The 14,446-nt window shown below is 38.3% G+C and overlaps 2 protein-coding genes across 3 annotated transcripts; one reads left to right on the top strand and one right to left on the bottom strand.

The window, feature by feature from the left end:
• Positions 1 to 27: 27 nt before the first annotated feature.
• On the top strand, positions 28 to 5,192 carry dctn3 (dynactin 3 (p22)). Its single transcript, XM_044209505.1, has 7 exons — positions 28 to 208; positions 1,333 to 1,417; positions 1,978 to 2,064; positions 2,351 to 2,434; positions 3,735 to 3,793; positions 3,978 to 4,037; positions 4,551 to 5,192. Exons 1-7 carry the CDS (start codon positions 107 to 109, stop codon positions 4,635 to 4,637), a joined length of 564 nt encoding a protein of 187 aa, XP_044065440.1. The 5' UTR covers positions 28 to 106; the 3' UTR covers positions 4,638 to 5,192.
• A 5,060-nt stretch (positions 5,193 to 10,252) lies between these two features.
• LOC122882277 lies at positions 10,253 to 13,326 on the bottom strand. Of its 2 annotated transcripts, XM_044209503.1 has the most exons (6): positions 13,161 to 13,326; positions 12,933 to 13,061; positions 12,607 to 12,690; positions 11,980 to 12,121; positions 11,051 to 11,298; positions 10,253 to 10,452 (listed from the first exon to the last, which is right to left on the bottom strand). In XM_044209503.1, the coding sequence occupies exons 2-6, from the start codon at positions 13,035 to 13,037 to the stop codon at positions 10,315 to 10,317; spliced, it is 717 nt and encodes a 238-aa protein (XP_044065438.1). In that variant the 5' UTR covers positions 13,038 to 13,061; positions 13,161 to 13,326; the 3' UTR covers positions 10,253 to 10,314. The 2 variants fall into 2 exon arrangements, with proteins under 2 accessions (XP_044065438.1, XP_044065437.1); XM_044209502.1 differs by having other exon boundaries at positions 12,933 to 13,326.
• Between the last annotated feature and the right edge of the window lie 1,120 nt (positions 13,327 to 14,446).

Raw genomic sequence — 14,446 nt, 5'->3', positions numbered from 1 at the left:
ATTTGTAAACCTATTGCGAATGCGTCATCAGTATGCGACGTCGCTTGTAACGTACGTATATTACAGGGCTGTTTGGGTTCTGTTGTGTCCCTTAGTAGCTTCAAGAATGGATAAAAAATTGGAGACGGATAACCTGGAAATGCGTCTTCAGGCGCTGGAGAGTCATATATACGGCGAGAGAAGAAACAAAAGTGGAAAACCCGTTAAGGTTGGCCCAGAATATTCAGATGAGTTGGGGGGCTAGTAAGAAGCTAGGCAGCTGTTAGCCTAGCAAAGCTAACGATAGCTCTGTCAGTGGGAATGAGTGAACGCCCTTTTTATTTTATGCACATTGGCTGTACAGTGATTATTCAGAATAAGTTTTATTAGAAACTCTTCACTCCAGTTTAAGACAATAAGAACTGTAGTGTATTCATCTACCAGTTAAACAGTTGCTAGGTTAGCTATTTAGTCGGTTAGCCCAGCTGTTTAGCTTTAACGTGGCTAAAATGTCTAAACGACGCACCAACTAGAGATTTAGCTCAATTACTATAAATCACGCAATACTCTATGGTACTGGCCACCTCTGTAGGCATACATAAGTGTTTTAGACATGTTTCATATAAGTGTACATTGAGTGTTGTTGGGTTTGAACTGTTTAACATTGCACTGAAATTACATAGCTGTTTTAGGATGTCAGGAAATCAGGAATTTAGGAAAACACATTTATCAATCTGAAATTCAGGGATTCTTTAATAATAGTCAGCAATAATCTCAAGTGTACATATTTTGGAGCAAATTTGCTAAAAAACATGGTATGGTCCTTTTGAGCCACTGAATGGGGCATCTCATCAGAGCATCATATGATGTGTCATGAACACTTTTGTCTTACAAAGGGGGCATTGAAGTGGATTTGTTTGCGGGTAGATGCTGTAATTGTAGGGGTGGTATGTTCTGCTTAAGAAGTGATTTTATGTTTGATAGTTGACTGAAGTTGACTTTTAAAAAAACCAGTGTAAACGTATTGTTAACTAGTAGAAAAAATGAGTTCATTCCAGATCTACTCAGTATGCGACCTAAAATTAGATACTGTAAATATGCATAAGCAAATGGCCGGCATACTGCAAATCACAGAAGATAGTGCACAAATTAAAAATTTCATTGTGCTGCTACATGCTGTAGCTCCCTGCTACACTTGAACTTGAGATTTTGTGTTTATGTACTGTGTTAGGTATAGTACCACATATTGCACAAAAAAATGCTCAGACACATTAATGAAATAAATTGTAATGACTTTCCTATACCCTTGATAATCACTAACATTGAATCTAATCGTTGTCCTTTGTCCTGCAGTGTGCTGAGTCTTTGGCCAGGATTCAGGCAGGTCTGACCAATACGGCCAACAAGAGAGAACGAGTCAAGATCCTGCACAAGAAGAGTGAGTCACATGCTGCGTTGTATCAGTCCTGACAGCCTGGATTACAGGCTTGTTGTAACTTTATTTATTTATTTCTATATGTAATTATTTTTCAAGTTAGTCAGAAAGAATACTACTTCACATTGATACAGAACTCATGCATTGTAAAGTGTTTATCAACAATGTAGTTTTTTTTTGTAGCATATCCTTTATTTGATTGTCAGTGTTGAAATAGCCAGGAAACATGGAAAGAAAACATGAGTATGATGTGCAACGTCCACAGTTCGACTCCTGGCCAGGGGACGTTGCACATCATACTCATGTTTTCTTTCCAGTTATGTGGTATGAGCCTTAACAATTAGGCTACTGAGGCCCTCTAATATTGAAATATTTTATGAACTAATGACATTCACGGTGCCCACTGAACATTAAAAACGTCAAAATGCTGACATAAAATGACAAAATTGCTGCAAAGAGCAGGTCTTAAATTCAGAATTTCAGCCCTTGCATGATTTTTTCTGTAAACAGATTTTAGACTGTTTGGTGAGTCTTTGATCATATTTATTGGTGTTATGGTGCAGTTGAGGACCTGCTGAAGTACCTGGACCCCCAGTTCACCGACCACATCACTGTACCTGACGCCATGAAGCTGGAGTTCATTCTTGCTGGTAAGAACCAGGAGGACACTGGGATAGATAAATCAAATATAAAAAATCATCTATTTACAACTGCAATCAAATTTATTTTGGCTTTTATTATTTATTTATGTATCGGATATGAATCCAAATAGTATTTGTAATTCTAATGTTTAATGCTATGCATGTAAAGTTCAATGTTGTTACATTGTATAATATGTAAGTTATGACACGATATGTTGTATTGTAGAAGAATAAAAGAGCAACCTACATCTGAGTCAGTACTCACTGTGCTGCTGTTGTGTGTTTGTCTGCGCAGAGGAGGACTTCCTGCTTTCTCAGGCTTCTTTGCTGGAGCAGGTCAGCAACTTGCAGCCGTTGCTGGACAGCACCTACATCAGAGGTGAGTTTCACCTGGCAGGACAGCAAGCAAATCAAGCAAAAAGCAGAGACATCTGCTCTGTTATCTGTTTTATCCCTGACAGCAAAGTAGGAAGGAGCTCATGTTTACTGCTGTTTGCCTGTTTGATAGCCAATTGTCTTAAAAAGTGAAGAATGGTTTTGGCTGAAATTTGTTGGACAGGTTAGCTGGTTTTGTTTTTTGTTTGTTTGTTTGTTTTTTAAGCTTAATCTCTCAAAAATGTTTTAATTTGCTGGAAGTTCTGGAAGTCTGAGATCCAGGACTTTAAAGTTTGCTGCTAAAATGTATAATTACTGTATGTAATTTTGTATGAAATGTAAGCCTGGAAATGAAAGAGTAAAAAGTGCTGGCAGAGGTTTGAGCTCTGCTGAATGAAATCAATTATCTTGTAGGGCAAATTTTACTTAGTTCATGTAAAAAAAAAAAGGCCTTAATATTGCTTTTTCATTTCCAAATAATATCGCTGCTACGTTCAGTATCTGCCACTATTAATACTGTTTTTTTAATCTCTTAAACAACAGTGATGCTGGTTGTTCTTTGGCTACAGTTTCCATCCACACAATATTCGTACCATGTAGCAGTAATACTTGTCACATAACACATTCGGCTGTTTTTACTAGCAGCATGTCATTCATTGTGACTACTACAGTTTACATGGTTTTAGGCTAGTTTTGTCATTGGGTTGGATTGGTTTATAATTTCATTTTATTCCAATAACCAGTGTTTTTATCCTATATGGGTTGGATATTTGTGTTTCTCTGTGTTTCGCTGTAGTCCCTGTTCTACTTCTGGTGCATCTGGCAGTGTTCAACCATGATCATGGCAAACATCATGGCAACATTTTGTCATGCTTTAGAGAGAAATTAATGTGATTTCCCACCTTTTTATTCAGTGATATGGTGTTTGCGTGCGATGTTGTACAACTGATGGAAACGTTCAATACTGTATGTTTACCAAGGCTGCACAATATGGTAAGAAAAATCGTTTAGACAGATATTACAATATGATTCACGATTAGTGGGAATGATAGTTTTTGCATCACAATTTTCATTTTCACTGAAAAAACTATGAAAATCATGATGATGTGACATTTGTTGGGGTCTGTACCAAACAAACATGTTTTCTTACATCTGGAGGCCGGGGCATCTCTGCAGCACTACAGTCTTCTACGATTTGGATATTGCACTTGGCCATATTGCGATTTCGATTTATATTTCAATTAAGTGTGCAGCCATAATGTTTACCATAATGGCCTGTGTTAGCTGTGTGTTTCTGTTCACAGACGTACCCGAACATGCCACTAAGCTGCAGCGCCTGTCACAGATTCACATCAAAGAGCAGGTAACCCCCCTCTTTCTCTGCCTCTGTGTGTGTCTCTCTCTCTCTCTCTCTCTCTCTCTCTCTCTCTCTCTCTCTCTCTCTCTCTCTCTCTCTCTCTCTCTCTCTCTCTCTTCTCTCTCTCTCTCTCTCTCTCTCTCTCGTTAGGTTTTACCTGTTGACTCCTCCATGTTTGTCTCTTTTACAGGACCAAACTGAGGCTCAGTCCCAGGAAGTGAAGAAACTTTTTGAGGAATACAACAAAATGGTACACTTCCATTTTTACAACATGATTTCTTTTTGTAATATTAGTGAAATAAAAATGACCACAAGACAAAGTATAATACACAAACTGTTAAAGAGAAATTTAGGCCTTGTTCAAATCCGTTTTTTGGCATATCCAGTTTGTTTCCAGATTGATTTGAGAAAGTCTGGACAGCAGAAAACCACATGAAATGCGATTTTTGGAAATCGGATCTAAGCCACATTTGGAGTTGAGCTTGTCTGGTGTGACAAAAGAGTTCTTCACCACGACTTGAAAGCGCGATTGTTTGGAGGGCGAGATGATGGACCTCCACATTTCTCATGCTGCCGCATCACCAGCGTACAGCAACACATGTCTTAAAGATCTGATTTGAGAAACAAATCTGATTTGCTTGAAGTCTGAACAAAGCCTTAGATTGCTGCTTAGGTTTAGTCTGATATCTCACTGACCTCTTAATAACATAAACTGCTGCTGCGACAAAGCTCCACCCACTGACCCCTGACCTCTGATTGGCAGATGTTCCTGCTGTCCAAGCAGTTCACCCAGTGGGATGAGACCCTGAGGAAGCTGGAGGAGGCCAAGGGCATACGGCCTGTGGAGTAGCTACTGTCAACACACGCACTTCTGAAGAGGTGATGACGAGGAAGACTGCATTGTGGTGGGAGCTTTAGATCTTCCATGAACATAAGTGAGACCAAAGGATCACAAAATTTCACTGCTAATCAATTTGAATTTAATTGAATCAGGCGATATAACTTTGATCTCTCATATGACTCATCAGTCGTCCGGGTGGAGCTCACTCCCATCACATGCCATGTAGCTCAGACAGCTCAGAGATGCTGCTGTTATTTATTTTCAGACTTCAGACTGCTCGCATATTTACCCTTTACTTGTAACACATTCCAACTCTGCTTCCCTACTGCAAGCTAGTCAGTCCCAAGACTTGATTCCGTGTCCTTCACTCATTCTCACACACACAAACACACACACACACCCCCACACCCTCATCAAGGCTTTAGATTTTCTCTCTGGATTTGTAAAAACTTAAAATTAGCTTAATTATTCTTTCCAATATTCTGGTTTTAAAATGTTATATATGTGTCATGTGTCATACAGCATGACTGCGGTTAATACAATAAATATTACTTATGTCTTTGACTATTCCAGTGTGTGAAATCTGTTATGTATCTATAAACAGTTTAAAACTGCAGTCAGATTCAGGGGTTTCTGTGTGCATTAATGCAAGGGGCCTCCTGGTTACAGGTTCATTTTCAAGTACTGCTTGTTGTTGTGCCATGTTTCTGATTTGACAAACAATGCTGAAATGTTCAGTTATTTCTTGAGACAATATAGCCATTTCTTACACCAACAGGGACAATAAAACACCCACAGCACTTGCTCATTGTTTTTCATTTCAAATAAGACATCATATCACAAAAAGAAAGAGCAGAAGTGAGCAAGACACCCTGAGAGGGTTGATTGATGAAATGCTTAGCCGATATTGCTGGAGCCTGGGGTGCACTCTGTATTTTCCCTTACTTGGTCCCTTAAGTACTGCAGGACATGTTTTTTTATTGATTTGATGTTACTGCAGAGTCCATCAGTCTGGTTGACCTATAAACATAAAAGTGATTAAGTTCATTGTGACCTTGCTGACAGGTAAATACTTTATCATCTCAGCACATTAAAGACATCACCAAGACGGCCTGAAATAAGAATGACAAGCCGGCAGTGTTGAAATCAGTGTACGTTGTTGAGAGAAGCCAGAACTTCTGAGGTCTGCTCCAGAAAACCTAAAATCACGTAGATATTTGTAATAATACAAACATAATTTCTCACGAGCCCAAGACTGTAGTGGGTTAAAGGACACCAACTCAACAGAATAAGTGTTTTCCCCAAAATTTCCAAATCTATTATTTTAAGCTTTGGTTACGACTTAATGAAATGTGTCATGCTATTGTGAATAGGCAAGGCAGCAGCAAAGATGATGACGGGCCATCCTTAAATCAGCCACATACCTGCAGTGCTACCTTCACTCCATAACGTACGTAGGTAGCAAGGTGTTCACAGTTGTTGTGAAAGTGAAGATACAGTTTACACTTTCTGTTGACGCGGAGTTATTTATTCCTCAGTTCCTGCCTTGTACTCCTTTCCTGTTTTGTCCTTGAATCCATCAAGGTAAGGCCAGCTCTGGCTTGTGAGTCATATTGAGTTTGGAGGAAACGTTTCTATAACCAGAGCATAAACTGTTACAGGTCTACAGTACGTAAACATTTACAATAAATATATACTTCTTTCTCTGTCTAATTTGCTCTTAAATACAAGACTAGGAGTCTACACTAGTATTTATGCTAGGCTCAGCAGTGCTTGAAGTGGAACGCTAACATGCTGATGTTTAGCAGATGTGTTTTCCCATGTTCACATCTTAGTTTAGCATGTTAACATGCTAACATTTGCTAATTAGCAATAAACACAATGTACGGTTAAGGCTGATCGGAATGTCACCAAAGTATTGGACAAATTCAAATGACACTCCTATCACTCTCCTTCCTCTCCATGGAACTGAAACATGTGATTTGTATCCAAAATACAACTGGGACTTTTCTGCACTCCAAGAGGTCTCTTCCTTGCAACTTTCTTCAAACAATAAAGGTTTCTGGACTATCAGCAAAAACAACACATACTGTACATGCTAAACTCTGTCCCCTTCTTTTTTACCAGGAAATGTTTTCTTTCCCACATAAACAGCAAAGTGCGCGTAGTTAAATATTCATATCTCCAAAGTCGTACTGCGAATCGAAGAAATGGAAATGGAAGAGATGCATGTTAATAACTTAAAATGTACTGATAAGTACTTTTACACCACAATCAAATGAACAAAAAAATGATGTGTATAACACAATAATGATAAACATACAGTGGTAGCATAAATAAAATGAAAGTGAACCAAACATGTAAATAACTTGCTCCATTAATGTCTGTGATCACCAGCTAAAGGATCACAGCCACCAAGATCAGGTGCCTCATTTTTCCAGCAGTGAAGGACTGTGAGGAACATGTAACAATGAATCATGTATCAATCAAGATATTCTGAAACTATTCTTTAACTAAACACATTAGAGTTAAGAAATAAAGCCATTTTATAAAATTCCCAAAGAGGGGGATGTCATGCATCAAAGGTAGTAAATATTATATATAAGAGATAAGATAAGAAGACAGATACAGTTGAGTACAGAATGTGTTTATGACAAAAACAAAATGTTTAGACATTTCAGTATTCAAGCAATGAGACCGTGTGTAGACACAGGACAGATAAAATCATGACTTACCACTCGTGTGTTGAGTAGATGAGGTAAGCAGTATAATCAAGCTTTTTTCTTGTCATAAGCCAGCTCCTAAAAGCAAAGCAAAATGTTTTGACAGACAGATATTTTTCTCAGTAATTAGTGGAGATCAAACCAGAGCTAAAAGAAGAGTGAATATTGGGCCTACATTCATCAGACACAAATACCATTTCGAATGAATGCTAATGTTGCTCCATATCTGATGGATGTATAAATAGGCAGCTGTTTATATGTTATGCTAATATGTCAGCCATACCAGCTATAATGAGCAAAAATATTTTAGTTCTGAGTGACTGTCACCATCTTTTGAAGCTTGGTGGTTAAAAGGACTGTTTGATTTAAGGCTGTAGTTTTTAACAGTGCTGTTGTCGGTTTACATTCCCAGTAATTTCACCAGGTTTGAAGCATGTTGTACACTGTTTATGTATTTTGGGCACTTTTGGTTTCTGGAAGAAATCTTTCACGTTGAAGAAAAATACATTTTATATCACTGTGGATTTACTCAGCTATCCAATAGGAAAAACACTTTGGCACACACTTAAAACTACAAGCAGAGCCCTGCAAACATATAGCAAACAGCAAACTTCATCCTGCTCACAATACAAGAGAAAGACCCTTTAATTTGCATTTGATCCGTATGGCCTGCAAGCCTCACAGTAAGGAGGACGCTGTATTATTGGGGTTAGGGTGCAGCATGACTGTTACTAGAGGGGTCCAGGTGTAATCCCCCAATAACCCCGAATGTCTGCCAAAGGTCAATACTATGCAGTACTTAACTTTACTGTATGGCTGATGAAAAGACAAATGTAATTTCAATGGTCTGTTATGAGAGATGAAGATATATTCTCTCTTTAAATGTCTGTTTAAAGTGCTGTTATACTGTAATGGCGGTCACGAAATGAAAAACGCAAAAGACAAATGTATGTTTCAGCAGACAGTCATAAAAGATAAAGGCATTTACTTTTTTGTAACTGCATATTGATATAGATGTCATTGTGAACTATACAAAAGTCTTATTCACTTATAAGCAAGAGCTCACTTAAATAAGTATATTGACACACTGCTCAGATAAAGTTTCAGCTATTTTATTTAAATTTCAAATTTTCAAATAAACAAGATACAAGATTTTCATCCAATTTTTAGTACAATTTTTAAGTTTTTGTTATTATAGTGCAATGTTTAGCAACAAGTCGAGGTTAGAATTCAAGGCTACGAAATGACTTCCAGGCTTTAAAGGGACTGTGTACCCAGTGTCCCATTATGTTAAAGAAAATGCAGACATCTCTACTGCCGACACCTCCAAAACTCGGCACCTCGCACCAAAACAATCCAGATGGATTACAGCACTACAGGTTAGAGAAGACCATATAGAAGTAATTGTTTCAGAGTTCTTACCATCTTCAGTGAGACAGAGGAAGCCTGTTGAAGCAGAGGACGGCATCTTCTTAAATACAATTCAGAACAATGCACCTGATAATATTGCATCTTTGTCTGGCCCGTGTGTGCCATGGCTGTCCCCCAGATTCATTTGAATGCTCCAACCTACAGCGAAGGGATAACACTTATCAACTCTTGTATTCACATTTGGAGTTCCCCAGTAAACGTATTCTTTTACTGGTCACCATTGTCAAACTCTACTGGTGTAACTACCCTTTGCCCGAGGTCACCTAGGTGATTTTCTTGACATAAGCCAGCTCCTAAAAGCAAAGTAAAATTTGATTAATATAGTGCATTTTATTCCAAGGTCAATGCTGTGGTTGTATCACAACCACAACAAAAGCCTCTTTTAGCTCATAGTTTTCAGTTTTACGGCACATTTATTGTATTGTTCAGTATCACCCTCTCATCAGCCTTGTTTCCAGCAGCAGCAGGCAGCTGTTTTCAGACACAGTTAGAGACTACAGCTGGTGAAGAAAGTGGAACATAGAACATATTTTTCTCAGGAGTTGGTGGAGACCAAACCAGAGCTAAAGGAGAGTCAACAGGTGGACATAAACACAACACAACTCCAGTGGGATGATTATGTTGCTCTGTGTCTGCCGGATATGTAAATGGACAATTGCTTGCTAACAATTGTGTCGCCGTAACAACTTTATAAGGTGCTGTATGACTGCCTGTAAATCTTGGAGTTCTGTTGCCTCGTATTAGCAAAAATTGAATTAAAGGGTATAGGTTCACATTTTCCAAGTCTGTCTTAAAACAACTCTCCCCTTCCCACATTGAAACAGCTTTTTGGTTTCTGCAATGATCCCTCTTCTCTGTACTGGCCATGAAAAGATCCCTTCTTGACATGATTCCAATAAGTGATGGGGGAGAAAATCCACAGTCCTCGTACGTGAAACTATGTTCACAAGTTCAACTGAAGCTTATATGAGGCCTTAGCCAGATCAAGTGGGTATGCAAGTTACAATCTTTTTAGTACCAAATTCCCTCTTTTTTTTATTGTCCCCCCACTGCAGCTCTCTACCTGCTCATTTATGCCAACACACTTGGATGAAAGCGTCAAAAATGGCAGGAAAAGTGAGTGAGAATGTCAGTGAAGAAGGAATACCTGTGAAGAGTGCTATATATGTATATAGATTTACTTAACAGCTGTGTTTCCAGGTCTCACTGACCACATAGTCTTGTACTGTATATTTTCTCATGTGCTACTTAGAAAGTAAAACCTCACTCTGCATAAAGTCATGCAGACAGAAAACTACCATCTTTACTATTTTCACCTCTGAAGTATGCAAAAGCACCACAGGTTGTGTTAGTTGTTTCACATTGCTGATCCCAATAATGGCCGTTGAGAGTTAGAATCATTTTCTTGAGTGTGGCCACTCCTAACACTAACAGAGACAACAAAAGACCAACAGTTCTTTCTCTTTTTATTTCAAATAAGACCTCATGTCGTGAGGAAAGGCCACAGCCTGACAGGATTGGGAAGACACTTGTTAACCGGGACCCCTGTTGGGTTCTTTGGAGCACAAAGTATCACATGCTGTCTCTGGATCAGGTCCTATTATCTTCCGTATTTCTTGAATATCGAGGGTGGGATCATTTATGCAGTGTTTTGCAGCATCCTGGTTGAGCTGTGAAATGGAAAACAAAATTGATGCAAGTTCCTTCTGTCCTACTACTAAGCTGCATGTTGACCATTTCGCGACGAGGCGAAATAGAAGCTACCTGGATTTAACTGTCGCTCTGTATCACAAAGAAAATGAAAGAATGTAAACACAGTTACTGTGGGGCAATATAATAAAAGCAAGATACACCCTGATCGGATACATCCAGGACCCTCATTAACACCTTGCGTCAAGTATAAATCCAGCTTCATGCAATGTTGGTTTTGGTCTTTTCATTAGATTTGTTGAGTATAACAAAAATATGAAATATCGCAAGCCTTATCCTTTATAGGTAAAAGATCAAAAATCACTGGATTTTTGGATAGCAACAAAAAAAAGCAACAAAACACAGTATCTGGGTGTTTGTTCACCACAGCCCTTAGTTTTTGAAATATTTTGCTAAATTCATTCTAATTAAACAGTTGACTTAACATTGGGCTAACTGGCAACATGCTAATAGCATACATCATGGCTTCTGCTCATCACCTGACTATTGTTCCTACACATCTGATGATAGAACAGGCAATAGCAAACATGGCAGGCCCTTATTGAATCTGCCACATACCTGCAGTGAAATCGACACTCCATAGCGCACATAGGTAGCAAGGTGTTCACAGTTGTTGGCACGGGGACCATAGACTCCACATTTTCCACGCTTCTCTGTGATTCGTGCAGCTATTTCGTCTTCAGATCCAACTTTGAATTTTGGATGCGTGTCAAGGTAGTTGTCTTTCATGTGTGTCTCTGCTGTGTTGAGTGTATCGAAAATACAGTCGGAAAGACTCGGCTTTGGCAACAATCTTATGACCGGACCTGCCATGGATGTGAAAATAAACCATTAGAAATTACCCATGAAATCTGCTACTGTCCATTTTTATCACAAATAGACCTGCACATCTAAAAGTGTGTACTCTTTAACAGAATAGGTCCAGGACGTGTTTAGCCTAGTGTAGCAGTAAAACTGGAGCACCGCAGGAACTGCTAGCCTAGTTCCATCAAATAAAAAATAGGCCTTCCAACAATAAAAAACGGTCTCATTTACACATTTTATCAGGTGTATTTAGTATACGTAGAAAATTAGATGCTCTGGTTTTAGAAGAGGTTGAACTTTATTTTGGGGCAGTAGTGGGCTCGTGACGACAAAGCTGTTGGTTTGATCCCTGGACTGGCAGGACAAATCTGGGTAGGGATGTTTTTTCCCTCTTCCCTAGAAATGCAAGCTAGCTGTTTCCCCCTTGTTCAAGTCTTTGTGCTAAGCTAGGCTAAAGATCAAGATTAATTGTGTACTTGTCATCTGACTCTGGCTTTGACATGTCTTTCTAACGTTGCTTGTTTGCTATCTATGGATAAGTTAGTTTCATGAAACTAACTGCAGAGATTTGACTGTTGTGAGATTTTACAGTGTTGCTAGCCATGGATCTACTGTCTCTTTACTGTTGTTCACACTCACTGTCAGTATGTAAATCTGTGTACTTCAATTTTCAGTTTACTTACCTGTGCGTTGAAATATGTTGTGCTCCTTGTTTTTACCATCCATTTCTTTTGGACCCACATATACAGCATAGTGCTTATAGGTAAAGGTTTTGCAGGGACATTTAAGCTCACGTGGGAAGGCAATTATATCTCCAAACTTAAACTGTGAATGAAAGAAATGCATTTTTACCAACTTTACATTCACTGTAAAACAGCACAACACAACAATCAAAATAACTTAGACTATAGATATAATAGTAAAAGATGAAGTATAGTAATGTAATAAAATATAGCTAGAAAAATGAAATTATTTTCAATGGCATTCAAACAAAATAAGCAATTTGAGAATGTCAATCTGGGCTCCGGTAACTTGAGATGGGAACAGTAATTTTGTTTTTCTTTTTACATTTTACAGACCACATGATTAATCAGTTAATAGAAAACATAATCAATAGATTAATTTATTATATAAGTAATTGTTGTAGCAATTGTTTTAGGCCTGAAAACACCCTGAAGCAAAGGTCTCCCAACCAATAGAAACATTTGATCTTAAAACTAAACAGAATGCAGTCTTAAAATGCAAGAAAGAAAGAAGGTAGGAGAAATAAAATTATGAAAATTAAATAATAAATAAAAAAGCTTACTTACTTCACCATTACTTTCTGTTGTGATTGTCAGCTGAAGGATCACCACAAACACAATCAGATTCCTCATTTTTCCAGCAGTGGAAACCTGACATTATGAAGAGAGGAGAACATTAAAACATTCAACAATTAATCATGCTGAACATTATAAGGAAATATGATCAACTAATATGATTTCACAAAGAGGGAAAATGACATGCATCAAAAGTGATACATTTTATAGCTAAAAGTGACAGATACAGTAAGTGCAAAATAAGTCAGAATCACAAAAAAATATCAAGGCATCCCATTGATTTTGAAGGTATTTGTTTTGAAGTTCAGAGTTCTTACCATCTTCAGTGAGACAGAGGAAGCCTGTTGAAACAGAGGATGGCATCTTCTTAAATACAATTCAGAACAATGCACCTGATAATATTGCATCTTTGTCCAGCCCATGTAGATTCATTTGAATGCTCCAATCTACAGCGAAGGGATAACACTTATCAACTCTTGTATTCACACTACCTTTGTTTAGCTAGGCACACATTTGTTATGACCAATACCCCCTCTCCCACTTACACAATTCATCATATTCACAGTTGGGATTTGCCCAGTAAACATAGTCTTCTACTGGTCACCATTGTCAAACTCTACTGGTGTAACTGCCTTTTGCTCGAGGTCACCTAGGGGATTTTCTTGACATAAGCCAGCTCCTAAAAGCAAAGTAAAATTTGATTAATATAGTGCATTTTATTCCAAGGGCAATGCTGTGTTCTCCACAATGCAACATCTCAATGAAATTGTATCACAACCACAACAAAAGCCTCTTTTAGCACAGTGAGCTGAAGGTTTGCAGTGGCGATGGCTTTGATAGATGTGTGTCACTGAAAAAAAAAAATCTCAGGTCTCTCCATGTGGCATCTCTGTAACCACAGTAGCCCAGGCTTTGGAGACAAACACAGTACTTGTTAGATCAATTATTTGTCGGTTAGGGCCGACTTACCCTTTAATATATATCTTTTATTTCTGTTGCACAGTGGTAGCAGACTACACTTGTTTGCACATTTATATATCATATATATATATATATATATATCATACATATCTCTATAATAAACTCCCAAGTGTGTCCCATCATTCAGATTTCATTCAGTTAAACTGAGCTGTTATTGTAGTTGTTATTGTTTACCCACAGTGTATTTAGCTCGTTTAAACCATTGTACCCCTGTTTCCCCACACTATTAGTGATAGAAGTGAGACCAACAATGCACCATGGTGATGTTAATGTACTTGAATTGATCAACATGCAGCTTAGTAGTAGGACAGATGGAACTTGCATCATTTTTGTTTTCCATTTCACAGCTCAACCAGGATGCTGCAAACCACTGCATAAATGATCCCACCCTCGATATTCAAGAAATACGGAAGATAATAGGACCTGATCCAGAGACAGCATGTGATACTTTGTGCTCCAAAGAACCCAACAGGGGTCCCGGTTAACAAGTGTCTTCCCAATCCTGTCAGGCTGTGGCCTTTCCTCACGACATGAGGTCTTATTTGAAATAAAAAAGAGAAAGAACTGTTGGTCTTTTGTTGTCTCTGTTAGTGTTAGGAGTGGCCACACTCAAGAAAATGATTCTAACTCTCAACGGCCATTATTGGGATCAGCAATGTGAAACAACTAACACAACCTGTGGTGCTTTTGCATACTTCAGAGGTGAAAATAGTAAAGATGGTAGTTTTCTGTCTGCATGACTTTATGCAGAGTGAGGTTTTACTTTCTAAGTAGCACATGAGAAAATATACAGTACAAGACTATGTGGTCAGTGAGACCTGGAAACACAGCTGTTAAGTAAATCTATATA

This window comes from Siniperca chuatsi, linkage group LG9 (assembly GCF_020085105.1).
Source record: "Siniperca chuatsi isolate FFG_IHB_CAS linkage group LG9, ASM2008510v1, whole genome shotgun sequence".
Lineage (NCBI taxonomy): Eukaryota > Metazoa > Chordata > Actinopteri > Centrarchiformes > Sinipercidae > Siniperca > Siniperca chuatsi.
This window is presented reverse-complemented; position numbering and strand designations above follow the sequence as displayed.